Source organism: Lagopus leucura, unplaced genomic scaffold (genome assembly GCF_019238085.1).
Source record: "Lagopus leucura isolate 7727_CA_CO unplaced genomic scaffold, USGS_WTPT01 Super-Scaffold_100014, whole genome shotgun sequence".
NCBI lineage: Eukaryota > Metazoa > Chordata > Aves > Galliformes > Phasianidae > Lagopus > Lagopus leucura.
In genome coordinates this window covers 15,653,413-15,680,306 of record NW_024962268.1, presented here as the reverse complement: position 1 = coordinate 15,680,306, position 26,894 = coordinate 15,653,413, and the positions used below count along the sequence as shown (strand labels likewise).

The 26,894-nt window shown below is 35.2% G+C and overlaps 1 protein-coding gene across 1 annotated transcript in view; it reads left to right on the top strand.

Moving 5' to 3' along the window:
* Positions 1 to 26,894, top strand: part of NIPBL (NIPBL cohesin loading factor) — a 147,826-nt gene that overhangs the window by 71,955 nt on the left and 48,977 nt on the right. The window contains exons 8-10 of the mRNA XM_042875527.1: positions 265 to 358; positions 12,588 to 13,220; positions 25,750 to 26,892. Of these exons, the coding sequence (XP_042731461.1) occupies positions 265 to 358; positions 12,588 to 13,220; positions 25,750 to 26,892 (1,870 nt within the window). The remainder of the gene's footprint in view (positions 1 to 264; positions 359 to 12,587; positions 13,221 to 25,749; positions 26,893 to 26,894) is intronic.

Sequence of the window (26,894 nt, the reverse complement as noted above, 5' to 3'; positions counted from 1 at the left end):
TAACTGGTTGTAACAAGAAAGTTTTGCATATGAATGTATTTTTCTGAGCATATTCTGGTGATTGTTTCTTCTAAGAGCTCTTGTGCTCTGGAACATTACTTTATGACAGCCTAAATTGTAAAAATTTTTATATAAATAAATATTTTTATAATATTTATTGTCTGTTTTTTCAGGTAGTTGATTTTATCAATGTATGTACTAATTTTACTTTATTTTGTGAAATATTCATGCTTATAATGGTATTTTTTATTATTGTCACTTTAGGATGGCGATCCTTCAATAAGAAATGCTGCATCTTTTTCCTTGAGGTCACCACAGTCAGTCTGTTCTCCAGCTGGAAGTGATGGAACCCCTAAAGGTAGTCTAGCAGTCATATGTATCAATGTATTTTTCTTAATTTAAAGGAACAGAGAGTTTAAAGAGGTATTTAGTTAGTCCTTCTGAATTCTGTTTTCCAGTAGAATTAAGGAGTATGTAATTAGATTTCAGTAACAAAATTATTTTGAGCCCTCATCCAGGAGAAATTTCTGGAGGTCCAAAAATTGACAAATGGTACTTCAAAACATATCTTAAATTAATGGAGGACAGAAGGATTCAAAATCCTTTCTAAAGTGAGGATTTGAATTGTTTATAACAATGGATTCAGTTGCTCTGCATAACAAGTAGTTTCAAGGCAGCATTACGAGTATTGAACTCTTGACCACCTTGAAAGTGTTTTAACATGCAACTTTTTTCGTAATTGCAATCATCAAATTGAAAGATCATGAAATTGAAAGTAGTTCAATGAACACAATACACGTAGCATAAATGAGGCCTGAACACCTTAGCTATGGAGAAGGAATAGGGCAAAATGTCAGTTGAAATGGAACAGAAAAAATCTGCTCAAAATAATTCTTTATGCTAAAATCTAGAAAGCATACCACTATTGATAATGTTATTGTTAAAAAGCAGTTATGGAGATGCATGAGACTTAGTGAAGCAGGGGTTTGAATGTATTTTTGATAGCAGAGGTTTTTAGTGCTTATGTGTTATACAGAAATAGTAGAAAGATACAAGAGTTCTTCCTTCCCTTTTAACCCTGGAACACAATTGATTATTTCTGGATACTCAGATTAGGTTGATAAGGAGAAGGGAGTGACTGCAGAGAAGGTGAGGTTGTTAGGCTTTTTCAGCTTGGATAAATCAAGTCCTCAGAGTCAGGGAAAGCAGCCTTCCCAAACCTATGGAGAGGCTCTTCAGAGCGGTTTGGAAAAAGGATGAGCTAAAACGAACATAAATTGAAATGGAAGGTTTTGTCTGAATATAGGGAAAACCTTTTTAATTATCAGGATAGTCAATCAAGGCTGTCCAGAGAGTCTGTGCATTCTCCATTCCAGGAGGTTTTCAAGGATAAAATCACGCATAATGATTTGACTTAGCTCACCCCAGTTTGAGCCAACAGATGGACTATAGACCTTCTGAGGTCTTAATTGAATTATTCTTTGATTCTGTGACTGCTAAATGATCGCTGTGGTTCATCTAATATATATGTACATTGGCAGTGATGTAAAAAAAAATGTGACTCAAATGCAAGACAAAAGAATTTTGTATAGTGTGCCAGTGGCATCATTATTTTAGGAGATCTTGTGCTAAAGGACTTGTAAGACATATATAAATGCCAAAGACTAAACGTGCTTGTTTTTCTTAAACTAATTACACAAAATCCATGTTTGTAGAACATTCACAACACTGTGAAACTAAGCTTCTTCCATTTAGATATGTGATAACTACTCAGCCAGAAGAATATTTAAATTATTTTTTGTTAAATTGCAGCTGTTTAAATTGGCTGTCTCAGAACCCATTTTGAAGAGATCTCTCTTTTTTTTTCTTCTTGAAAAGAGTCCGATTCTGCTGTTCATGTTGTAATGTTTCAGCATTATGGGTACTGAAAAAGTTCAAGAGGTATTTTTTTATTTACTTACCTGTAAGATTTATTTTTCTTGATGATAAAGCGCATAACTGAAATACTTTACTAGTGGTGATACCACTGTTCTTTCCTTGAGATTAACGAATCCTGATTAGGAGAATGAGTTCTTGATGCTCCAAGAACCTTGCATTTACTTCTGCCAATCTAATTTTACAAATGTCCTGAAGACATCTAGATAATAACAGTACTGTTTAGAGTATGTAATTCCAGTGAGTTTTTGTCTTGATTTGAAGTGAAGGTTGTTGATTGTGCTTATAAATTTGTGAAATTTTCAATGCTGCTGTCAGTAGCCTTTGAAAGTTTGGTTGACATGTTGCAAACCGTGATAAAGAAAATCAGCAAAATATGTAATTGTGTGGGAGAACAGAAAGAATGGCACTAGATGTGAGCCAAGAAATAGATCTCAGGGAAGGGTATTACAATATCTATACTTTCTTATGTAGTATAGAAATGTGAGGGAATTATTGAAGATAAAAGGCTGCAAGACATTTCTGTATTTTTGACATGGAAATAGCAAAGGCGTATGGTGATTTGGAGACTGTGGTTGCAAAGTCTTGGATCATTTCAAAACTGAATGATAGCTGTCTAATTGACAGAAATTGAATGAGGAATAAGTTTGGTTTGTAACTCAAGAAAATATTTGAGAGGGGACAAGTTATGTTTGTTCTTTGGGTTGGTTGTTCACTTACTAAATGGAGTACAGTTTCCCTGATGCAGAAATTTCTGCTTCATTTCTTTTGCTTCAGTAAAGGTACCAGAGCAGCTGGAGTTTTATGCAGAAGGTTTTAGGTTGGACTTTATCCTTCTTTGTTAGTATAAATTTTAGTCTTCTCAGTACGAAAACAGAGTTTTAGCTCTACTTTCTGCTGTTGTCTACTGCCTTATCAACTATCATTGAAAATTCATTCCTATGATTCTTCTGTGAAGAAGAAATTTCCTTCTGTTTTTCCATTTTTTTTTTTTTTATTTTTTCCTTCTTCTCAAAATATATTTTGTGTAATGCATTATCCAAAATGGATTTCTTATCAAAGTCCTTTGTCTGTTTGTTCTACTTTCCTACCACTCTTGAACTTCAGAGGAAAATATATACAGATACATATTTAAAGACAACTTTTAAAGATTTATATAAAGGAAAGTCTTCCTTGAGGTTTAAACCACTGCTTTCCAAAGAGAAGAGTTCTTATTTTTACAGTCCTGTTTCCATATAATTTCGGGAAATCCCAGGGAAACATTTGTAGGAAATAATAGCAACCCATACTGAACTAAACCTTGGCACCTTGTTTTTCCTCCCAGAAATAACTTGCATTTCCTCCAGAAATTGTTACTATTTGTCATAGAGGAAATAATTCAACATAACCTTTCAACATTTTATAATATACATTATAAATATATATATAACATTTATAAATATATATATATATTATATATGTATATATATATAATATACATATAATAACATTTTAATATATTCAAAATTTTATAAGTGAGAATTACAGTCATACCCAAAAATATTTTTAGAATCTGCTGTCTAACAAAGTAGCGTGGGTACTTGATTATTTTCTGAATAATTTGGCACGATCACTTTTATTTTCTCAAGTATTTATAAGACTTCTCCGGAGAAGATTCTTTTCTATTTGGTCTCTGTATATAATGGATTGTAAGGAGAATTACAGATGTTTTCAAATCTCTGTTGCAGACTTCAGTGCTGCCAAAGATACTTATGAAAGAATATAATCTCTTCCTCTCTCCTTTGAAAAGTGGAAGAAATTCATTCTGAAGTGTTTTCTGACAGGGCCAAAAGAAGTATTCATTCTTACTTCTTCAAGTTTTAACTTTTTACACAAGGATGCTTCCAAATGCAGGAGTTCTAAGCTGGAACAGCCTGATTTTTTTTCATACATTCATTTATTTTCGAACTGTGGAGAAAGTGGAGGGATTCTTCCCTGAAGTTTATTTAAAGAGTATGTGGAAAATGAATATTTTCCAAGAAAACTCCCAAATCCGCGTTATGTGTCTAGTATACTATCCCTTTAAGTCTGAATTCTAAATGAAGTTACACTGTTTGAAAATAGACATTAGCATAGTTTGTTAATCAAAATAAATGTGTGTGTATATATATATGTATACGTATATATATACTCACTGTATGTGTGTATATATATATACACATACATACATACATACATACATATATATATATATATATCTAGTACTATATATATAAAATATAGTACAAATTTTGGGAAGATTCCCAGAGAAAGACTCTGAGATTTCAGAAAATAAAGCACAAAAGGAACTGAGGGCTTCCTATCTTCTTACTTTCACCCTGAATGAGCTGTAGTAGTGTCATTCCCAATAATTTCCATCTAGTTTTCTGCTAAAATATCACCAGTGGTTTATTTTCTCTTGCAATCTGTTCGAATTCACACTGCTAGGAAGCACTTTTCCTAATGTTTTACATGAAACATTTTTGTTGGAGTTAGGAATAACACTTCTTGATTTCTTTCCAGAGATCAAGGAAAAACAATTTATGTTCCTTTTTTTCACATAACATTCATGCACATATCAAAGACTGCTACAACATCTTCCACCATCTAATCTACTTATTGAACATAGCTGCTTCTTTCTATCATCTTTACATAAGTCAACATTTCTAAGCCTCTAAATGTCTTTTGTGTTATTTGAATTCTATTTTGTCTATTTGTCTTGATGTTGTACTGCCCTAAGTTGTACATATAACAGCTTGAAGACTTAGAAGGAGGAGTAGTTAGAAAATGACATCTTGTATTTTATTCCTGCTACGTATGAGAAAATAGCTGTTCTTTGGTAACAGATTCTTTTTGCAAGCTGCTATAAACATACTGCTGCCTCTGTGTGGAGTTTCTCCATCTTCCTGTCTTGTTATTACAGTTGCTCTTTCTCAGATGAGTAAAGTTTGTGCTTTTTCTTACTCCATTCATTTTGTTTCAGTAGAAAGATAATTGTAATTTTCTTTCTTTCTTTAAAAACAGGTGCAGGTCTCAACCAAAAAACTCACCAAAAAGTTCAGTATAATCATTAGATTAGCGAAGGTAATCTTTAATTCTATTAGTTGAAAAGTTGACGTTGACAAATATTTTATTATTGCTACTCTTAGGACTGTGCTCTGCACTGGTTTGCCCACATTCTGTTCATCCATTTTTACCATAGACTTGATACTCTTTCTTTGAAAACATTTTTTCAATATGGTGTACTGCAGTCTAATGATTCTTTTGCCCATACTTTCCTCAGCTATTTGTGAACTTGCTATGATAAATTGTTTAGAAAGTCTTAATTTCTTAGACTTAATTTCTTGGACCAGTCTTGAACTTGTTGAAGTCCAAATGTGGCATTAACTTCTCTTTATTTCTCAAAGCCCACCACTTCATAAAATCAAATTATTTTGATTTTGATTTATTCTTAGCAAACTCACCCTGGAATATTACCTCTTAATTATTCTCTCAATTCTTACAGAGAAATTGTTCTAGAATGTGCTGGAATTATACAGGCTGTGCATAATATACTAGACAGTACTTTACTGGTCTTTTGAAGAGTCTGTGTTTTCACTTTCAGAGGGGTGGAGGCTCAAATTATTATTACTGATTGTGAGATTGTTTTAGATAGATTTACAGGGAGAATTTGTCTGATTCTATTATAATGAAAAAGTTCAATTTATGTGAAGGTGATTAAGATCATATTAAATAAAAAAAATATTTTGTTCTTCTCATTTGTTCAGTGTAATTGCTGCTTCTTAAGATCTTCTGGCAGTAAGTTGTGAGTGTTCCTCAGACTCTGTGAGCAACAGCTTATGAGCCTTTCCATCAGACAAACATCAGTATAGTATAGACGGTGAGCTCCTGCTCCTGCTGGCAGCACTGTTTCTAATGTCACTGGCCTTCTTAGCCACCTGCTGGCTCATGTGTAACTGAGCATCAGTCTGTTTTCTCTACACAGCCTTCCAGTCACTCTGCCCCAAGCCTGTAGTGTTGCCTGGGGTTGTTGTGGCCAAAGTGCAGGACTTGGCATTTGGTCTTGTTGAACTTGATCCCACTGGCCTCTGCCCAGCTATCCAGCCTGTTTGGATTGTTCTGTGGGGCTTTCCTGTCCCCAAGCAGATCATCACTTTCTCCCAACTTGGTGTTATCTGCAAACTTAGTGAGGGTGCTAATCCAGGTCATCAGTGAAGATATTGAACAGAACAGGCCCCAGTACCAACTCCTTGGTAACACCAGTTGTGACCAGACTCCAGCTGGATTTAATTCCACTCACCACCACTCTCAGGGCCTGGCCCTCCAGCCAGATTTCTGCCTAGTGATGGGTACATCTGTCCAGGCCATGGTCTGCCGGCTTCTCCAGTAGAATACTGTGAGAGACAGTGTCAAAGGCTTTGTTCAAGTCTAGGCAAACTATATCAAAAGCTTTTCCCTCATCCACCAGGTGGATCACTCGATCACAGAATGAAATCAGGTTGATTAAGCAGGACCTGCCTTTCATGAACCCATGCTGGATTGACTCAGTTCCCCAGTTGTCCTGCATGTGCCGCACATCTCCCTCAAGATGATCAGCTCCATAACCTTTCCTGGCACTGAGGACAGGCTGATGGGCCTCTAGTTGCCTGCATCATCCTTATGGCCCTCCTTGTAGATAAGAGTCGCGCTGGCAAGCTACCAGCCTTGTGGGTCCAGAGATGCTGAAAGATGATGGAAAATGGCTTGGATATCACCTCTGCCAGCTCCTTCAGTACCCCCACGTTGACCCCATCCAGCCCCATGGACTTGTGGCAGTCCAGGTGGAGTAGTAGATCTCCAACTGTTTCTACCTGAATCATAGGGGTTTATTCTACTCCCCATCCGAGACTTCCAAGTCAGGGGAGAGTAGCTGGAAGGTAACTGATCCGACTTTTAAAGAAAGGTGTAAAGAAGGTATTGAGAACCTCAGCCTCTTCCTTATCCTCAGTTCCCCACTGCATCCAGTAAAGCATGGAGATTATCCTTAGCCCTCTTCTCACGGTTAATATATTTGTAAAACAGTTCTTTGTTTTCTTCTACTGCAGTGCCCAACCTGAATTCAAACTGGACTTTTGCCTTTCTAATTTTCTTCCTGCATGTCCTAGCAACTTCTTTGTACTCTCCATGATTTGCCATCTCTTCTTCCCCAGGAAGCAGATTCTCTTTGTCTCTTGGGGCCTCAGGAAAAACTCCTTGTTCACTCAAGTCAATTTTCTTCCACGCCAGCCATCTTGCAGCACAAGGGGACAGCCTGCTCCTACTCCTTCAAGACTTCCCTCTTGATGAGTGACCTGCCTTTCTAGACCCCTTTACCCTTCAGGACTAAATCCCAAGGGACCCTCCCTAACAGTATCCTGAACAATTCAAAGTCCTCTCTCGGGAAGTCCAAGGTAGCAGTTTTGCTACCTCGGACTTCCCTCCTACTTAAACAAGAATCGAGAACTCTACCATTTCATGGTCACTCTGTCCAAGGCAGCTCCTGACCTCCAAATCTCCCACCAATCCTTTTCTAGTTGTGAACAGCAGGCCTAGTAGGACATCTCCCCTGGTTGTCTCTCTCACCAGCTGCATCAGGAAGTCATCTTCCATACACTCTAGAAATCTCCTAGACTGCTGCCTCTGCACTGTATTATATTTCCAACGTAAATCAGGGGTGTTTAAATCGCCTATGAGATAACAGCTTCTGCTAGCTCTTTGTAGAATGCCTCATCTATCTCTTCATCCTGGTTAGGCAGTCTGTAACAGACTTCCACCTGGACGTGTGCCCTGTCAGCCCTTCCGTTGATCCTTACCCTTAGAGACTCAACCTTATCATTCCCAGCCCTGAGCTTAACATCAAAACTCTCTAATGTGGAGAGCCACACCACCACTGTTCCTTCCTTGCCTATCCCTTCTGAAGAGCTTATATCCATCCATTACTTTACTCTAGCTGTGGGAGGATTACACCATGTTTCAGTAATGACAGCTAAGCTACAGTATGCCTGTTACATGATGGCTTCCAACTCTTTCTGTTTGTTGCCCGTGCTGTGTGCAATGGCATAGTTGCACTTCATCTGAATTCCTTATCTCATCCCCAAACCCATCATTGTTTGTCTAGGCTTATCTCTAGTGGGTCTGGTTTTATCCCCTGCACCCTTTATCTTGTTTAAAGCCATCTCAACAAACTCTGCCAGGTCCTGGGCTAGGATGCATTTCCTCCTTTGAGACATCAGCAGCCATCAGGCCAGGCACTGACTAAACCATCCCATGGTCAAAAAAACCTAAGTTCTTGCTATTGCACTAGCCTCTCAGCCATGCATTTATGAGATGAGTTTTCCTGGTCCTCTCAAATATCCCTTCCTGCCACTGTAGGGATAGAGGAAAGTACCACCTCTACATCTGCTCCCTCTTTGTCACTAACTGTCCCAGTCCCCAGAAGTCCTTTTTGGTAATCCTCAGGTTCTCTCAGCGCTGGCCTGAATTGACAGTAAAGGATAATAATCAGAGGAGTGAATCAGACTAGCAAGTTTCCTAGAAATATTACAGGGAGGCAGCACGCTTCCTTATGGTAATGTTCTATGGTAATGTCTGGAGAATCACATTATAATGAATTTTAAAAGGCATAGCATTTTGAAAACTTGTGTTTCTCTCCAGAAGCAAACTATGTAGCAAGGATTATACATTAGTCTTTGTTTGTTCACTAGTTTTTTTTTTTTTTTTTCTGGTCTTGATGCATAACAGCAAATGAGCATGTAGGATTGGTTTTGATTGATTTTCTTTGAACATCTGGGAACCTTTACCTGAAAGTGATTTAAAGGAAGATGAAGATACTGTTTGGAGTGAATCTTTTGTAGTTGTTGTTATGTGACTGAAAAGCTAGTAATTCTTCCAAATATGGGTTCTATGTTCCTGATCACCTTCAGAATTGTTTTTTAATCACATGGGTTACAACCAACGATGTGATTAGTGATTGGACTTGGTGCACCAACTTTGACAGGCAGCTAGTTCTACAAAGGCTCCATGATGATCAGAGAGAGTATCATGAAAGGTTAGGTAAGCTGCAAGTACTATGACATAATTAGAAAGTATGCAGTCCAAAAACTGTAAGATTTAGATATTAGTGATGTGTGTAACCTCCTGAACAGAAGCTTATTTCTTTGCTACCCAAATTATAGTTGTACAGTGAGCAAGTGAAACCATTTCACAAGGGGGAGTAGAGGGAGGGAAAGTATTTTTGAAACTTAAAATTCTTAAGGTGACTAAGTCAGTGTTAATGTAATGCATTTTGTAGTTGCTTGCATTACAAAGGATATGAAAAAAATCATTTGAAAGGAAAGGAAAAAAAAGGTGTTAAAAGTGCTAACACAGTTTGTAAAAACTTATTCTATACTCAGTGCCTTCTATCACTAAGAAAACTAATATAACCAATCCTTAGGTTATCATGAGTGGTCAGGATGACTTTATAAAAGAGAAGCTATGGATGTATTGTTTATGGGTCTATTTGTTCTTCGTAGAGTCTTTAATTCACATGGTGTTACCTACTTGTCATTTATATTTGGCATTATCTGGATCATCATCGGTCAGTAATGATAGAATGACCTTCAGAGGAAAGTGTCTTTTTATCTCACAACCTTTGTATGTTCTTGTCATACATGAAATTTGATCAAGGTTCTTTTACTGTTACCGTGGAAGTTCAACAACAGAAAGTCAGTTGTTTTTTTTCCCTCACGAATTAGTACACAGCTCTACATTTAGACTGGAAAGCTACTTACATATTTCCTTATTCTAAAAGAATATTATGGCAGTGGAGTCATTCACAGAGGTCACTTCCAATGATCATCATATGTTTCACTATACTGACGTCATTTACCTTCTCAGCTTTGCAATCTTGACTGTTTCAGCTAACATATCATATCTGTCTGTCTATTCTTTCCATAAAAACATTTTTTTTATTGTCAAAAAGTCTCATGAGAGCTTTGTTCTCAGATGTATAATGCTTAAGTCTGTGCCGATAGGAAATATTCCAGGCTTACTTCAGTAGCAGTAGACAAAATTTTTCTGTCTAATGAATGATGTTTTGTCTAAAGTCTAAGCATCCAACAGTGTGGTATGTGTTCACTGTGTGATACGTATTCAAAACTATTAACATCTGTGGTACAATTAAACTCATCCAGAATACACGTTTTTTCCCCTAATTGGTTCAAAATCTAGGTATTGTACTGCCTACATCCATTTATTGCCAAAGCCTTAACATCATTTTTAGATGTCTTTGAATATCTTAGAACATACACATTTAAAATGCAGCTTATAGACTTTACCTTCAATACCTTCAGGGGGAAGATAGCTATTCGTAGTGCTGCCTAGCAGAGGGAAGACTGTACTTTATTTCTTCCTTTTCTAAGAATGCTGAATGTAATGTACTGAAATCCTTCTGACCTCCAACTCCAAGTCAACTCAAAGATTAAACAAGATTAAGACAAAAAAACAAAACAAAACAAAAAAACAAAAAAACCAAAACAACCTCATCTGCACTCATCTGGTGCTGCAGTGTTATTTTTCAGCATGAAAAAAGTAATACCAAATCAGAATGATCTTGTCGTATTTATTTAAAAGTTTAGGCAGGGAAGAATCATATCTTTGTCCATCTTTGAACAATAGAGAACAATAGAACAATAAGCATTTCAATATTTCAGTTTCAGAGATATTCATTTAAGTTATTCAAGAGTAAAGATGTCAGTAAATCCTCTTTGAAAAGTTTTGAGCTGCCTCTAATATTTGTAGACAAAATGCAGCCTCTGTTTCCACCTAGTGATATTCATTACCTTAAAGGAAGTAAATCGCTAACAATTTCTGCTATGCTGAGACAGTCTTGTAAGTTATTGTCTAAAGAGATGGTAATTAGGATATGTGTGTGTGCGCACATCTACATGCATATCAAGAACAGAAATCTGGTGGAAGGCAAGTGAGAGAGCTTTGTAGGATGCAGCCAGGACTTTGGTATTTTGCATCTAATTTGAGGAGGTAAAATGAAGCAGCAGAAAAGTGTTGAGAATCAGGATAAATCAAAACAGGACTTTCCAACATTGTAGATATTGGCAGAAAATAGAGTTTGTTTCTCATGGTCAAGGAGAACTGTGTAAGATACCCAGCATTACATACGCATCTCACAGAATATACTGTTAGAGAGAGGAACTAATGTATAGCAGTCTGCAAAGTTGTCAGTAAGGAAACAACTTTCATTTGAACTGAAGCTTTGCAGGATTTACCATTATTTCTTTCATTTACAGACCAGTACATTGTTTAATAATTAATATTTCTTAAAATATCTACTATACATTTAAGCTGCAGAATAAATCTGCTCACTTATTTAGTACTGTTTATTGAATGAAGCATATGGGGGTCCTGTCTTCCAATAAATTTTTGAATGTTTTTAGAAGTACTGACTTACGATGATCTAAAACAGAATGGCTAACAATACCTCAGTCACCTCTTTCTGAAGATCAGTATTTCCTAGTGGGTGAATGGGATCAGAGAAATGTTTCCTTTGTTTAAACAAAAGCAGGCTGGAGCCTGTTGGTCCATCCTCTTTTTGTTTTTCTTTCTTTTTTTTCTCTTGGTTTCTTTTCCTTTTTCTTTCTTTCTTTCTTTCTTTCTTTCTTTTTTTTTTTCTTTTTAATTTTCTTTTTTTTTTAAGTGTCAGTTACTTGCCTTTCAAAGTTTTTTCTGGGCTAATAGTTATGGGGAGCTGTTTTAATTTGAGGAAAGAAAAAATTAAATGTGCTGAATTGAAGAATGTTTTTAATGAAAAATGTCCACTTTTTAAATTTTTTGTAGATATGCTCAAAGTCTGGAATTACCATATGTAGAAGTAAAAATTTGTACATTTAAAAAAATGAGAAAAAATAAAAGAAAAGAGGTGAGGTATTGCAGAGAATGGTAAAATAATGCCTTAAGACAATTAGTATTTTGTAGGTATTAATGGGGAAATGGGAAGGGGGTAGAGTGAGCTTACAAAAAAAAAAAAAAGTGTCAGAGTCAAGCAAGAAGGAGAGGCACATTGATCTTTTAATATGGTTTGTATTTTCACCTTTCTATGGAACTGTAAGGCAGGGGAACACCCCTAAACTACATTTGTTTTGTTCTTTTCTTTTTTTCTTTTTTTTGTCTTTCTTTTTTAAAATAATTGTTCAAAAATATATGTCTGAAATGACTAGTATCTATCCACTGATCCTTCATCATTGGACCCTATGAAGATTCTTTTTTATCTTTTCTTTTTCTGCAGTCAATTTGCTTACATCCACTATTTTTAATAGATGATATTCTAAATCTGCAGGTACTTTTTTGTGTGTGTCTGGTTGTGGGTTTTTTGTTTCATTTTCTCTGAAATGATCCCTTCTCCACCTGCAGTTGCCAAAAATTCCTAGGAAGTAGAGTGCTACTATCTGGATTACATCTTGATCTAGGAATAATGTGCTTCCTACCAATCTCATTTAGATCTTTTGTGAACACAGATATATTTACAAATACACATTAAAAATATGTAGGTTATATTTAGTGTGTTTTTATATAAACATGAAACAACATAACTGTTCAGTTTTTCTGAATTATTATTCTAGGATCAAGACCACCTTTAATCCTACAATCTCAGCCTCCACCTTATTCATCACCTAGAGATGTTCCCCCAGACATATTGTTAGATTCTCCAGAAAGAAAGCAAAAGAAACAAAAGAAAATGAAGTTAGGCAAGGATGAAAAAGACCAGACTGAAAAAGCTGCAATGTATGATATCATTAGTTCTCCTTCCAAGGACTCCACTAAGCTTACATTAAGACTCTCTCGTGTAAGATCTTCGGATTTGGACCAGCAGGATGATATGCTTTCTGGTTTGGAAAACAGCAGTGTATCAGAGGGTGATATTCCTTTTAATGTGCAGTACCCAGGACAGACTTCTAAAACACCCGTTACTCCACAGGATGTTAACCGCCCACTAAACGCTGCTCAGTGTTTGCCGCAGCATGAACAGACAGCTTTCCTTCAGGCACAACAAGTGCCTGTTTTACAACAGAACACTTCAGTTGCTGCAAAACAACCTCAAACTCCTGTGGTACAGACACAGCAACAGGTTTCGCAACAAGGAACTATAACGTCATATGATGAAGTAGAATTGGATGCATTGGCTGAAATTGAGCGGATAGAACGTGAATCAGCTATTGAAAGGGAGCGATTTTCAAAAGAAGTGCAAGATAAAGGTAAAAGGATTGTGTGTGTGTATACACTATATATTATACCAGTATATATAAATAGATATATATATATATGCTTGCAAAACTCATATATATATATATATTAAAAAAAAAAAAAAAAAAAAAAAAAACCAACTTCCTTTCATTGTCACATAGTTCAATTCTGTTTACTCAGTGTAGGTTCTTATACAACATTCATCTCCATTCCCCTCCAGCAATGAACTGTAATCTCTCGTATATGCATATTTTTAGTAGCCGATTTTCTTTATTTGGGGTCTTACTGTGTGGAAAGTGAAGTTCTTATGTTTCAAAATTCTTTCTAACCTATTCTTACTTGAACCATGGGACTGAATGAAGTACGATTAACATCGTTTATAAGGTTTCTAAAATCCCAGCAGTACCATAAGTCAAAATTAGCAGTAAGTTATGATAGCTGAATTATTCATGCCGATGCCACCTACTATGAGAAAATACAGAAAAAACTTTACTCGCATCTATTGATATTCCCATTTAAACCTAATCTGAAGGACATGTTAGATTATAATCACATCTACTCTTTTCAAGCCACTGTAATGATTGATTAAAACATACCATGTTGTATCCAGTGTTCACCTGGATTTTTGTTGTTATTATTCATTATTATGCAGGTATTATAATTTTTAGAGGAATGCCATATCTGCATGATCTCTCTGATACTCTGATCTCTCAGATGAGCCTTTGAAATGTTTTCATTTCAGTGGCTATACTTTTTGACGTAACTGACTTCATTTGAATCTATTTTATTTTTTTGCTTCTGTGTGGTGGTTTGATGGTCTTTAGGCTTCAAAAATCTCAAAGTGGATTCAAGATACATATGTAAATCTTCAAATTAAGATTTATTTTATAAATGAGATAGCTATATGTTAATGTGAGTATTTCTCAAAAGCTTCCTCTACACTATGTTTAACTTCCAAGAAAAAAAAAAATCAGGTATAATAATATAATGCAAATTTACTAGATAATTTCAGGAACAATTTTGCAGATGTGTAAATTGAGCAAATTCTAATTTGAGAAGCTTGTAGTTGGAAATGGCTGATTTTGGACATACTTGCAAGGATGCAACTATTTTTATATAGAGTTTGGGTTTTAGCCAGCGGAGATAGCATGTTTTCTCCCCTCCCAGGGTGTTTTTTTTGTTTTTGCTTTTGTTTGTTATTCTATTTTATAGGTATCAGTAAAGAGAGAGAGTGTATATATAAATATAATTGCTGAGGTTATTAAAATTTTTAACTTCAGATATTCGTCATTTGGTAACTAATTCAAGTCTTGTTAGAAAATGTTTGTCAATCTATGTAGAAAATCTTTGCTCACTTCAAGAGATCTTTACTGCATTTAATTTTGTTTCATTGAAATTGATCATTTTTGTGCTCTGTTTATATCATCTTGTGATAAGTAATTTTAAATTTATTCATGGAGAGCTTAGGGTCTGTCTCCTAACATTTTTTCCACTAAAGTTACTTTTACTTTTGTAGTGGTAGGTAGATTGAACATGCTTTAGACAAGAAACATCTGGAAAAATGCAGTGTATTTTTTATGGTGTACTGTAGCCTTCAAAACAATCAAACAAGACTAAATCTCCTTCTTTTTTCTGGCTTTCAAGAAATTATATACTTAACTTGTGAAGTTTGTATACCATTATTACATAGCCACAGGTAGACTGATTTGTTTCTCTTTGGGGAAATGAGTGTTTTTTGTATGATGCAGTCTCTCTCCTTCGCCAGTGCTTGATAACTATCTCACGAAATAAGTGTTCCAACCTTATGGTTCACTTGTACCTGCATCCTCTGCTAGATCTCAGTTCTTCCAGAATTCCTGCAATTGTTATGGATCAGGTAGAGGAGTTACTGCCTTATTTTGGGATAAATAATCACCATTTATTCACTGGTCTTAAGGTGCTTCAGTCCAGATAGAAACTTTTTTCTCCCTGACTGCCAGAGTTTTAGTCACGATTAAAGTAAGTACAGAGTACAAAGATTTTTACCAGTTTCATGGCAGGTTACTTGAAAGCCTCTTACCTTAGAGAAATACAGTTCTTTTTTTTTTGTAACGTTTTTGCATTTTTGTTGTTGCTAAGTTGGTCCTATCCCCTACAAGTTGGTATACTCAGGGATTGTTCAATACTTTATTTGTTTGGTTTGGTGTGAGATCAAGAAAGTTATTCTATGGCTTCTATCAAAATTTGTCTGTTCAAAATATGTCCTGTACCTCCTAAATTTGTTGTGAAGTTTTGAGAAGCTGCTTACTGTGTTGATGCAAAAAACCTCACATTTGTGCACTTTAGAGCATTTATTACTAATTCAGATCATATTATGTCCAGAAAACAAGCGAGTGTAGCATGTATTTGGACTAAGTACAGCAGGATGGCATAGCATAAGTGATACTGTACATAGCAAGCAAGCATCCCTCTAGTGCTTTTATTGTAGATATTAGCACATGCAGAAATCTGCATGGAGGTGTCTTTGATGCTTTTGTGATTGACACATGGGAATACATACTACAGTCATGTTACACTTTCTGTGTATGCAGTCTTTGTTGCCTTTCGTAAGTACTTTGAGTAGAATTGTACTCTCTCAAGTTCTGGTAGCAAATCAGTGATCTCTTCTGTCCATTGTTTAGACATGAAATCTCTATAGTGCAGTGCTTCATCAAAGATATTCAGATGCTTCTTTTTAAAACAATAAGGTTTTAGATGGAATGCCATTTTTTTTTTTCTGAGGTTTGGAACTGGCAGTGTGGTGGAACTATTCTAGGCAAGAAGCAGAGATGGTTTTCTGGGAGTTCTTGTTAAAAATTACACAACCTCTACTCTTGATTAAGGCAATGTTACAGAAGGACCTTAGCACTAAAAGAGGACTTCTAATATTTGGAAAATAGGGATTTAGGGCTCTTTGGAAATTATAGTACCTTCTGCAGTATAACCCCTTACTCATTCCCCCCCGTATCTAAATAAAAACATCAGAAATTTTTAGCCGAAGTCTCTCAAAATGGGAGGCCATAGAGGGAACACTACGTTTTGCGGAGGTGCCTTCTTTTATAAAAATCAACATACTTTTTTTCTGGAGCCTGATTCTCATGCTTTTGCTTTCTGAAAAAGAGCAGAAATCACTTATGCAAAATCTGGCTGATTTTTCTTAATGTCTATCAGGTACGCATAAGGACAGGTAATACAAGATAGAACTCTTGTCTCCATATATGAGTGCTTTTCAGTACTCTTGTTTTTACAGTTCTATCCTTTCAGTGTATTTGATTTCTTGAATTTGAGTGGTTTAATTGGTTTTATCACAGTAAAAGGGTACAAAGTTTGGAAGATTCATTTTGTCCTTTTCCTCTGTGTGGAAGGACAAGATTACACATCTTCCTTCTACTTCCAAAGAATTCTCTTGGTACGGACTAATTTTGCAAGCAAGTTGTATGTATAGTTAATGAAAGGACTAATTGGAAATTTTGAATATCAGGGAAACACCAGAAGTTTCATTCTAATATGCTTGTTATGCCTAGCTGCTTTAGAACAAAGTAATAACTGCTCAGGTCTTTAGTTCCCTTTGCCCTTCTCATAATGGCCTCTATATCCCCATCAGATACAAGTTGTCAGTAAATCTAGGTCATATCTTCTGTTTTGAAAAGGTATATAGTATCATGGTTGATCCAGGTGCTGTTTATCAAGACTTGGATTATCTAACTAGCCATAGTTTGGGTGATTCTGAAGCGCTAATAATCTTATAAGAGTATTATCTTTTTTCACAACAGTAAACAAGAAGTTAACCATCCTCTGCTTAGGTACAACAAGATATCCTTCTCTTGTAATCACCGTTAGTGGCCACATTTCCTGCAGTACTTTTTGCTTTTGAATGCTTCTTAAAAAGAGTGGAGATCCCTGTTCTTGAATCCATGTTGTTCACACATCTACAGTTATAAATAATTCGGATTCTGAAATTGACAACACTAAGAGAGTACAGGAAATCCAACAGATTTTTAGAAACTTCTTTCCCAATAATTTTTGTGCTTCTTGGTAATATTTCTTTGCAGACAAGAAGGGTGGCATTCAATGAGAGATTTTGTTTTGGTAACCTCGGTATGAACTTGTCTTTTGGAGCTGTTCAGATATAAACGGATTATTTTTGTGTATATTCAAGCAGATTCAAAGCTGGTAATCTAAACTTTTCCCAGAACATTACATTATGCTCTTCATGTTCTTCAAGATTTAGACCTATTCCTGAATTAATTTTCATGTTCAAAGTTTCTACCTCCAAAGCTTTCTGCTTTTTTTTTTTTTTTTTTTTTTTTTTTAAATCGCATACTGCAAACCAACATTATGTAGAATTTGTAAGATAGTAGTGCTAAAAGGAGCCCTGAATCTTTCAAAAAGGGAAAATAGTCTTGAAAATTACTTGGAAAAATATGCAGAGAGGAGCCCATCTTTTTTCGTAGACTCTTTCTTCAATTGCACTAGATTTTTTAAATTTCAGATTTGTTTACTTTTAATTTAAGCTATTCCATACATGGTATTTTCTGTTCACTGTTAGATTTTTAGGCCAGTTCCAAGAAGTGTTTCTATAATGCAACATTCATAAGAGACTAAGTAAAATATTAATTGCTAACTGTTTTACTGGAGAGGCTAGTGCATGGTGGTTTTTGAAAGGAGTTGAGAGTATTAGAAACATTCTTTAAAATAAGACGTACTCATATCTATGGTTCTTTTCTGTGTATGATTTACATCTGAGGATTCATTTTACCCACTTCTTTGGGATCTTAATTTAGATGCTTTAAATTAGGAAGAAATAAAGCTGTAATAATTTTATTTCCACTAAGTGAATCAGTTAGGGGGCATTTGGATGCCTGCTACGGGCCCTTCTGTTTTAAGTTCATTCCTAGCCCATAGCAGCAGAGACACACATCACAAGAGTGTGAATCTGCAGGAGCAAAACTATCAAAACTACAGTTATAGGTAAGTAAGCTTTTCCTCTAACCTTTTAAGTTCTTATGCAGCTCCTCTCCCTTTCTCCCTTTACCCCATCTTTCCCAAATTCTCTTGTAGAGGAATTCAGTAGAACACTGTTAATAATTAATATTTTAAGTCTAATATTATGTAGCCAATGAAGGAAATGACAGAATATGTAGTTATAATCATTCACTATTACCCTTGATTTCCAAATATACCTTACACTGGGGAATATTATAGGGATTTTATTTCCTTATCAGTGAAGACACAAGCGTAGGCATTCGTATAGTAATCTGCAAGAAGATGAGAGTCGCTAATACAAGATAAGAAGAAACAGTGTAAAATCTAAATTGTTATGTCTCTGTGTAGAAGGAAAATGTAAGAATTTGGTATTCCTTTTGTGCATATAAAATTTAAGAAGGTCTGAATTTGCAATGTTTTGTAGTAGATCAAGCTGGCACTTTATGTAGCTGTCCCGAGAAAAAATGGTTTTGCAATATTCAGTTTCTATGGGTGAGAGACTTCTTTTGTGTTCAGACACATTTAAGAAAAGATAGAAATTCTTTTTCTATCTAGAGAAATTACAATAAAGTGTTGTAAAGTTTCATCTGTCTGGGAAAAATTATTTTAAAAAAATATTGATTGCATTAAAAATGCATTCACTCATTTATATAAAAAAGAAATGCTTTTTAAGTGACTTGTACTTTCTTTAACATGGAAGTGAATTTATCATATAGGAAGTCCATTTTGATTTTTGTCCGTAGCACGAAGAAAGATGACAAAATTAAATATAATGTGTATGCCATATCCCCTTGGTTGTACATGGTAAATGGGAGGATCTATAATATTACTTACCCAGTAATTACTTTATTTCTTGTGGGATAGTCACTTTTCTGTGATGGACTTAAATCTTGATAAAGAAATGGCGTGTTAATTAATAAATCTTACTGAAAGTTTAAGCCCAGCTTTTCTATAGATGGTAGTCACTGAGTTCACTCTGACATCATCCTAAAATGATGCAGATCTTTTTACATTTTCATACTATATGAATGTTACTATATCTAGTCAGTTGAAGGCATTTTTGAATGTAAGTTAAGATTTCAAAATGTAGTTATCTGAAAAGGAAATTAAAAGTATTCACCAATAAATGTTAAAATCCTTTGGTTTACCGTTCATGGAAATGAATAAAAATAATTGGATATGTTAATATGTGACACATGAAATAAGTAGCATTCATTAAGCCTAATGTTTTTGCTGTCTTGTGAAATCAGCTGTTGTACTCTGCATGTTAAAAGTAATTGCACTTCAGGTTTTTGCTCAGTTTTTTAACAACTCAGTTTAGGCAACGGTAATTGTTCACAATAATTCTTCTGTAATTCTCACATAGATAAAGGCAGCATCCATGTCAGAAAAAAATTGTATTATAAATGAATTAAAATACTTGTTTTTGTAGGGAATATTATTAAATTCAGGGAATTTTAGCAATGGCTTCCAATCTCTAAGCAAAAAGCATAGATGCTTGATTATATTGTTCCGTAGTTCAGTTCCTGTTATCCCCAGTGTATTATTTCTTCTGTAGTATTGTAGTCGGCAGGGAATAAGGAATTGCAAGACATTTTCTAATTAGAATGATTCTTAAGATCATATTTTATACTCTAGCAATGTTGATTGCATTATTGTTGCATTTAAGAAAATGAATGGAACTTACAAAAATGAAGCTTCTAAAGTCTGCTACACTCCAAGGAATGTCAGAGCCTGCTTTACTCTTTTTGTGATTTGTCCTGAGTGAGTTTGCAAATCTTTTCTAGTTGGCTTTGTTTTTTACAAGGCAGACAAGTTTGTTAAATTCTTTTGACAGGTTGCTAAAAATTAGCCCTCCAGTCTACTTGTTTATGGAATATTTGGAATTACGTTCAGTTCTGAAAGTTTTCCTGTACCAGAATTATCATTGCCATTTTCTTTTTGTAAAGGAGCAAACTGTCAGACTGAAGTTGCTGAGCTTTGTTTGCTCAGTCTCTCCTGCAAGGAGTTTGTGCTGTGGGAATCCATTCTGCTAATTGGAAGGGAATCTCTCTGATTGTTCATTTCTTTGGTTGTTGGAATATAGTTTTAGAAAAAAGATGAGGAGCAAACTTTCAGTCAGAAATGCTGAATGTTTATGAAGAAGCAGAAGGACAAAAATGGCTATTTGCTCTCACTCCCTTGATAGGCCGTACATCAGTAACATTAAAGTAATTTAATTTATAAAGCTTTGTTACATGCAGATCACACTGAATGGCTTAGATATTTGTGACCTGCAGAACAATTTTGGTTGGTGGGGCAGGGTATTCGAACAACTTTGGAAGAGATCTATAAAGAATGTCCAGGAAAAGATTTCACTAGTCAGTAAACAATTTTGTTACTTAAGAGTATGGTTATGTGCTATCTGTTGAAAGTTCCTCCTCTTGATTGGTAGCGTAAATAAGATAAACTTGTAATTGGACTCTGTCTGACTTGTCTTGTTCAAAACCAAAAGGTTTTACAAGAGGTTAGAATTAGACTGTTAGGTTTGGATATGTTTGGTACACGTGTATTAATTGTTGATTTAAATAGTACAAGTAAGTTGTATTTCTAATGACTGGAGGCATACCGCTGTGATCCATAAGGATTGTCAGAGTTGTAAAATATTGGACTCTAAATTTTTATTCTTTAAAAAAAATAAAGAAGTCTAAACTGGAGTCACCAAAATTGTTGATCCAGAATTCAGTGTTGAGGGTCCGTCTTGCTACTTTAGAACTGTCTTTGCAGTTCTAAAGAGGAGCACCTACGCATTTAACCATCTCAGATCTGAAGTCTCCAACTTAATTCTTTACAGATGTAAATGAGGAAGAAATAACTTTACTGTTGATTATTCAAGATCATTCATGATCGTTCAGAATTTTCTGGATTTTAGTGTCTGTGAAACAGCATTAAGTCTGGAATATTACAACTCTGCCATAACAAAGCTCTGCAATCTTGTATTTCTTTTTGAGATGTTACTTTTTCTCATATATTTTTAAAAGACCCATTTTTGTTTGCTAGACCATGCATTTTTTAGGCTACAGCCCTATTTTATTCATTTGCTGAGTGAATTTAATGTGATATCTAAGGCAATTATAGGATTTTCATGAAAGCAGTAATGTTGGAGATTTCAGCATTAGTGATATTCTGGCTGCTGCTTTGGAAAAATTTCAGGTTAAATGGAAAAATTGAGATATTTCTTTAATCCAGCTCCCCATATCCAGTCTCTGTCCCTAACATTTGCTCACCTTCCAAACACATCTGTTTTCAGGATGATGATTCTTCATGCGATTGACTTATCCTTTCAGCAGAAATGTATTTGGAGGTATCTGTAGTTATTTCAGTGCAATTTGATTTTGCACAAAAGTTCCACAGTAATTAAATAATTTCTAAATCTGAAAGTACTCATCATTTTGACACACAGACATTTCCAAGAAGAAAGCCACACCTGCTTTTGAGAATACTATTGATAACAGGACAGGTGAGACATAGCCTCTTTTTTTTTCCTCAAACTTGTAGTTCCTGTAATGTTTAGTTTCTTAAACTACAATGGCATTTAATTTGGTACATCATCTCTATTGTATATATTACATATATTGTATATATGTAATATATGTACATGTATATATGTAGAATGAGGTAGCTTATGGGTACTAAACTATTACAAAATGGTGAGTGTGCTGCTATGTTAAGAGAATATCCATGTCATAAATTGTCATAAGTTTGTTCAAGAAATCATTTTGGATGTATCTACATTTGTGATATAAAGATAGAGAAAGAGAATAATTTTTCTAGAAATAGAAGAATCTGAAGACGAACTTGGATGCCCAGTCTCCAACACAGTCAGAAAGCTGTTTTAACAACATGTACATTTTGTTACGAAAACTGTTACAGGGTGAGAAAAAAAAATCACACTTTACTAGTCTCCAGCTTCTCAGCCTCCCTGTTCAGAATTCTGGCAAGTTTTGAACGTAGGTCTGTGGAATTTGAAAGAAAAACATTTGTCTGATGTTTAGATAAAATCCTAGATCCTGATAACAAAAAGAAATTCCAGTGTCTCTGGGCTGAGGTGGATGAAGATTGGATATTGATGCCTTGAAGGATATGAAGTGCATTTGAATGGACATTTTTAAAGTCCTTAAGTTTATTTGTTCATCACGATTCATGAGGGGTCTTTGAACTCATTCCTTAACAAAGTAAATTTATGTAAATTTTCATATACCTTCTTGTAAAAGAGGAGATTTCAAGACATCTGCTTGCAGAAGTTAAATATTCTTTGCTCAATAATCTGTTGATTAAGCTCATATAATTCAAAGTGCAATTAAGATTTGATCTAGTTCTCGAAGCCTAGGGGTGTTTTTCACCTTCCACACTTCTGAGCCATCATGACATCTTAAAAAGCTTTTGTGCTGATTCAGTGGATTTTTTTTTCACTAATTTGCGATGAAGATAGTGGTCTATGTATTCATCCTACCTATGTTGGATGCCCTTGTTAAATCTGGTATTTTCGTATACTTGAGCCAACTTTTTTGTCCTAGATCCACAAATCTCTTAGAGGAAGAACAGTAATGATCAAATCTAGTTCTGAAGATGGCCATGAAGATGCCCTGGAAATATGAAAAAATATATGAGTAATCTTTAACTCTGTCTACAGCCACCTTGCCCTTTAGGGAAAGAAAACTTTGAAGGCATCTTTTTCTCAGATAAGAACACAACAGGTTGTGATTGTGACAAACATCAGTATTCAGTTGTCAAGAGAAATGAAGATCCATCAAAATTGCTCTGTGTTTAGAGAGAATGTGCCAAATCATGATGTGATCTTCTATTTATAAGTTCTCAATTTACATTGACATTTTGAATTAGAACAAAGAACAATTAACAAGTTGACATTTTGGATTATGAAGATGAACAGCATTTTGAGCCTGGTCAGTTACAGAAGTTCAAGAGTGAAAATTGGTCCTACCTGAATTGTTTTGGTTGTTTAATCTTGGAGCCCTCAGCATGAGGGCTCTGAAAGGTGAGTTTTGGTTGATCCAGCTAAAGCAGTTTAAGGCATCACAGCTCTTAGCCATCAGCCTTGCTTGCCAGTAGGGGTAGCAGAAGGAAACATTTGCTTGACTCTTAGATGACTTATTCAGTCTGATAGGTTAATGCAAATCATCTTCACTAGTGCCTTAAGCTGATGCACTGGACAAAGAAACACACTTGTGGGAATGTGAATGTTTGTTCCCTTCTGCTACAGATGATAAACTCACTTAAAGGAATGGGGCAGTTAAGTGGTAGCAATAGTGTCTTAAAGGCTACAGTTAGATTAGAGCTATAGAAACTTTTTTCGTATGGCTGATATTTCTGGGTTAAAACGAAGAAGCTGACTGACTTTTTCTTAAGAGCAAAATTTTCTTAATTAGTGTTTCAAATGGAGTTTTCAGTTGAGAAGGTAGTGTGTATATGTGTGTATACTTAAATTTAAAAAAAAGAGAAAAGAAAAAGCAAATTTGAAACTTATCAGCTCTCATTTTGGAGGCTTCCACTTCCTGACTATTCTGGAAACCTACCATGTAGTTTATTGAGGTCAAAGTTCAAAGGCCTCAAAGTCACAGAGAGAAAAATAATTTTTGTCACTCTATGAAAATTTTATATATATATATATATATACATATTATATATATATATATATTTAATTAGTAGTTTAAGGAAATTGATATGTTCTACAAAAAAATACATCTGTACTGAAAAGCTGCATATTCTAAGTGGCAATTGTATCATAAATTTCCAGGTAGCATGTCTATAATAACTATGGCAGGCTTTCCTACAGGATTTTGTTTAGAATTTTGAAAAATTCCTTGTTTTCAGTTCCATGAATTCATGAGATTCAATTCAGAATCCATGAGTTCATGATTCTCTGCATGGAGTTTAATCTATGTCTTCACTGCCGACCAACCATTAAAGGCTGGATATAATTTTAAAATCATAGGAAGTGCACAAATAGATATGAGAATGAAAATGATGGGGTAAAAAAGCCTGCCCACATTACTGAAATTAACCTGCTGTGCAGTGGGGCTGGACTTGTTGATTTCTGGAGAGTGCTTGCAGCCCCTACAGTTCTGTGATTCTGTGATTCTCCTTGTTCCTTTGTTCTGATTTTAATTTTGAAGATGATTCTTCCAAGTTTTCACTCTTTTGAAAAAGAATCTTCTAAAACAGATGAAATTATAAGACATATGTTGTCATTTTGGTTTACAATCTATACAGTTTCAGGGGCATCTTTGATTGCATCCTTCTTAGCTTTCCCCTGCTCTCTAAAAGAGAGCTAAGACACCACAAATGTAGGCACCAAATAAATTATTTTTCTTATATTGTGTTTGTAGTATGGACTGACCATAGATCTACAGAACAGTTTCTGACCTATATTTAGTCATTCCTTAAACTTAAAACTATATTCCTTGATTATTGAGAAGGTAATTGCTTTTTAAATTATTATTATTATTATTATTCAATAAATTACATGATGGTAGTTCACAAATGAGTACAGGTAGGACTTACAGTTTTAATGTCATTAATTAATTTTACTTTATATACCATGTTGGTAAAATAAATAGCTTGTAATAGCTGTACAAAACACATTCATTTTGATATTTCCATGTGCTATTCATTTCTGTGACTTCTGTCAAATTACAAAGTGTATGGTTGGCTCGCTTTTTATTTTTCTGTATTCTACTCTTGGTAACTTTTTTATATAAAGTGAAAGGACTGTTGAAGACTCAAGCTCTTTACACTATGTAAAATTATCACTTTTTATTTCATCTATGCAAAGTGCTATGGTTCTGAAGGAAAATTACTCAATCTTGTAATTGCATAGCTGCCCCCTAATTAGTATACGTGTTATTGTGTAGGCTCCAACTCTTGGCATACTGCTTTGTTTCAAAGAGAAGCACAGAGTGTTGGAGTTATTTTAATCATTTTTGCACATTGTTCCTCTGCTCATGTCATTAATATCCATGAAATCCAACTAATGAACAGAACCATGCAGGGAGAGCCTCTGATTTAATCATGGCAGATCCTTACTAATTTTGTGTATAATGAAGCAGGCTGTATTTGCAAATGAGAATCTTTTACAGTAGTAGTATTCATCAAGGAGTAGATGTGAAGGTGCACTTTAAGCTTGTCTTAGCAGACTTTTGCTTCAACATTAAGTATTTTTGTTTGCTTGCTTGTCTTGTCATTATTTATTGTGACTGCTTTGTTAGGTTGTTCCCATGCAAGTTTTACAGGAGCCTTGATTTCATGTGTTTTGAGGTTTTCTAATGAATAATTGGAATCTGTTTGGCTGGCAGTGAACAATAGTCTATGAATGCATTAAGAAGTGTTAGCTAGAGAAGATCTTTTCTTGCTTTTAAATTCAATGACTTTTCTTATATATGGTCATACATGCTGAGAATGGCCAGGAAGATATTATTGCTTATACAATTAACCTTTTTCTATATATATCATTTGTTATTTTTCTCTGTTAATTTGCAGATAAGCCTCTGAAGAAGCGAAAACAAGAAAACAAACCACAGGAGGCTGGGGGTGCTGCTGGAGGAAATAGGCCAGCTTCTCAGGAGACAGGTTCTGCAGGAAATGGGGCAAGGCCAGCGCTGATGGTTAGTATTGATCTTCAGCAAGCAGGAAGAGCAGACTCTCAGGCAACAATAACTCAGGAACTTGAGGCTATCAAAAAACCTGAAGAGATTAAGCAGTATAATGATGGATTTGTGTGTATTCCCCAAGAAGAGACTGTTGGAGTTCTTAAACTTAAACCTGAAAACCACCCTGAGATTTTTAGGAAAAAGTCAGAATTTGAGGTTCAAAAGACAGATATCCAGCAAAATGAGAACAGACAAATGGAGTTTCAGCAAAATGAGAGCAGAAGGTTGGAAATTAAATACAATGACAATAAACAGGTAGACGCTAAGTATGAAATCAAGCATGATAGCAGACAAGTGGAGATGAAACAAAATGAGAACAGACAGGCAGAGTCAAAACAGAATGAGAGCAGACAAATGGAGATGAAACAAAATGAGGGAAAACAAAATAATGGTAAACAAGAAATAAGACAGAGGCCTGAAACGCCAAAGCAGAAGAGTGAAGGCAGGCCTGAAACACCCAAGCAGAAGACTGAAGTCAGGCCTGAAACACCAAAACATAGACATGATAACAGGAGGGATTCCAGTAAACCATTGTCAGAAAAGAAAATTGAATTATCTAGGCATAAACCTGATATGAAATCTGATACTTCAAAGCTAAAACCTGATAGTAGATCAGATCCAGTGAAGCAAAGGCCTGAGGGGCGTTCAGTTTCTGATGCTCAGAGACGTGACCACGATAGCCTTAAACAGAGATCTGAGGACAGGGAATCAGAAAGATACAGAGGAGATCCATCAAAGATTAGAAGGACTGAATTTTTGAGATCCTCGAACAGAAATGAACATGATTCTAAGTATGGTATTAAATCTGATGGTTCAAAACCTGAGAAATTTGAAAGGAAACACAGACATGACTCTGGTGAATCGAGAGAAAGATTTTCTTCTGGGGATCAGAAGTCGGACCAGAAGTCAAGACCTGACAGCCCTCGTGTAAAACAGGATGGCAAAGGAGATTCTAGCAAATCAAGAGCTGATAAA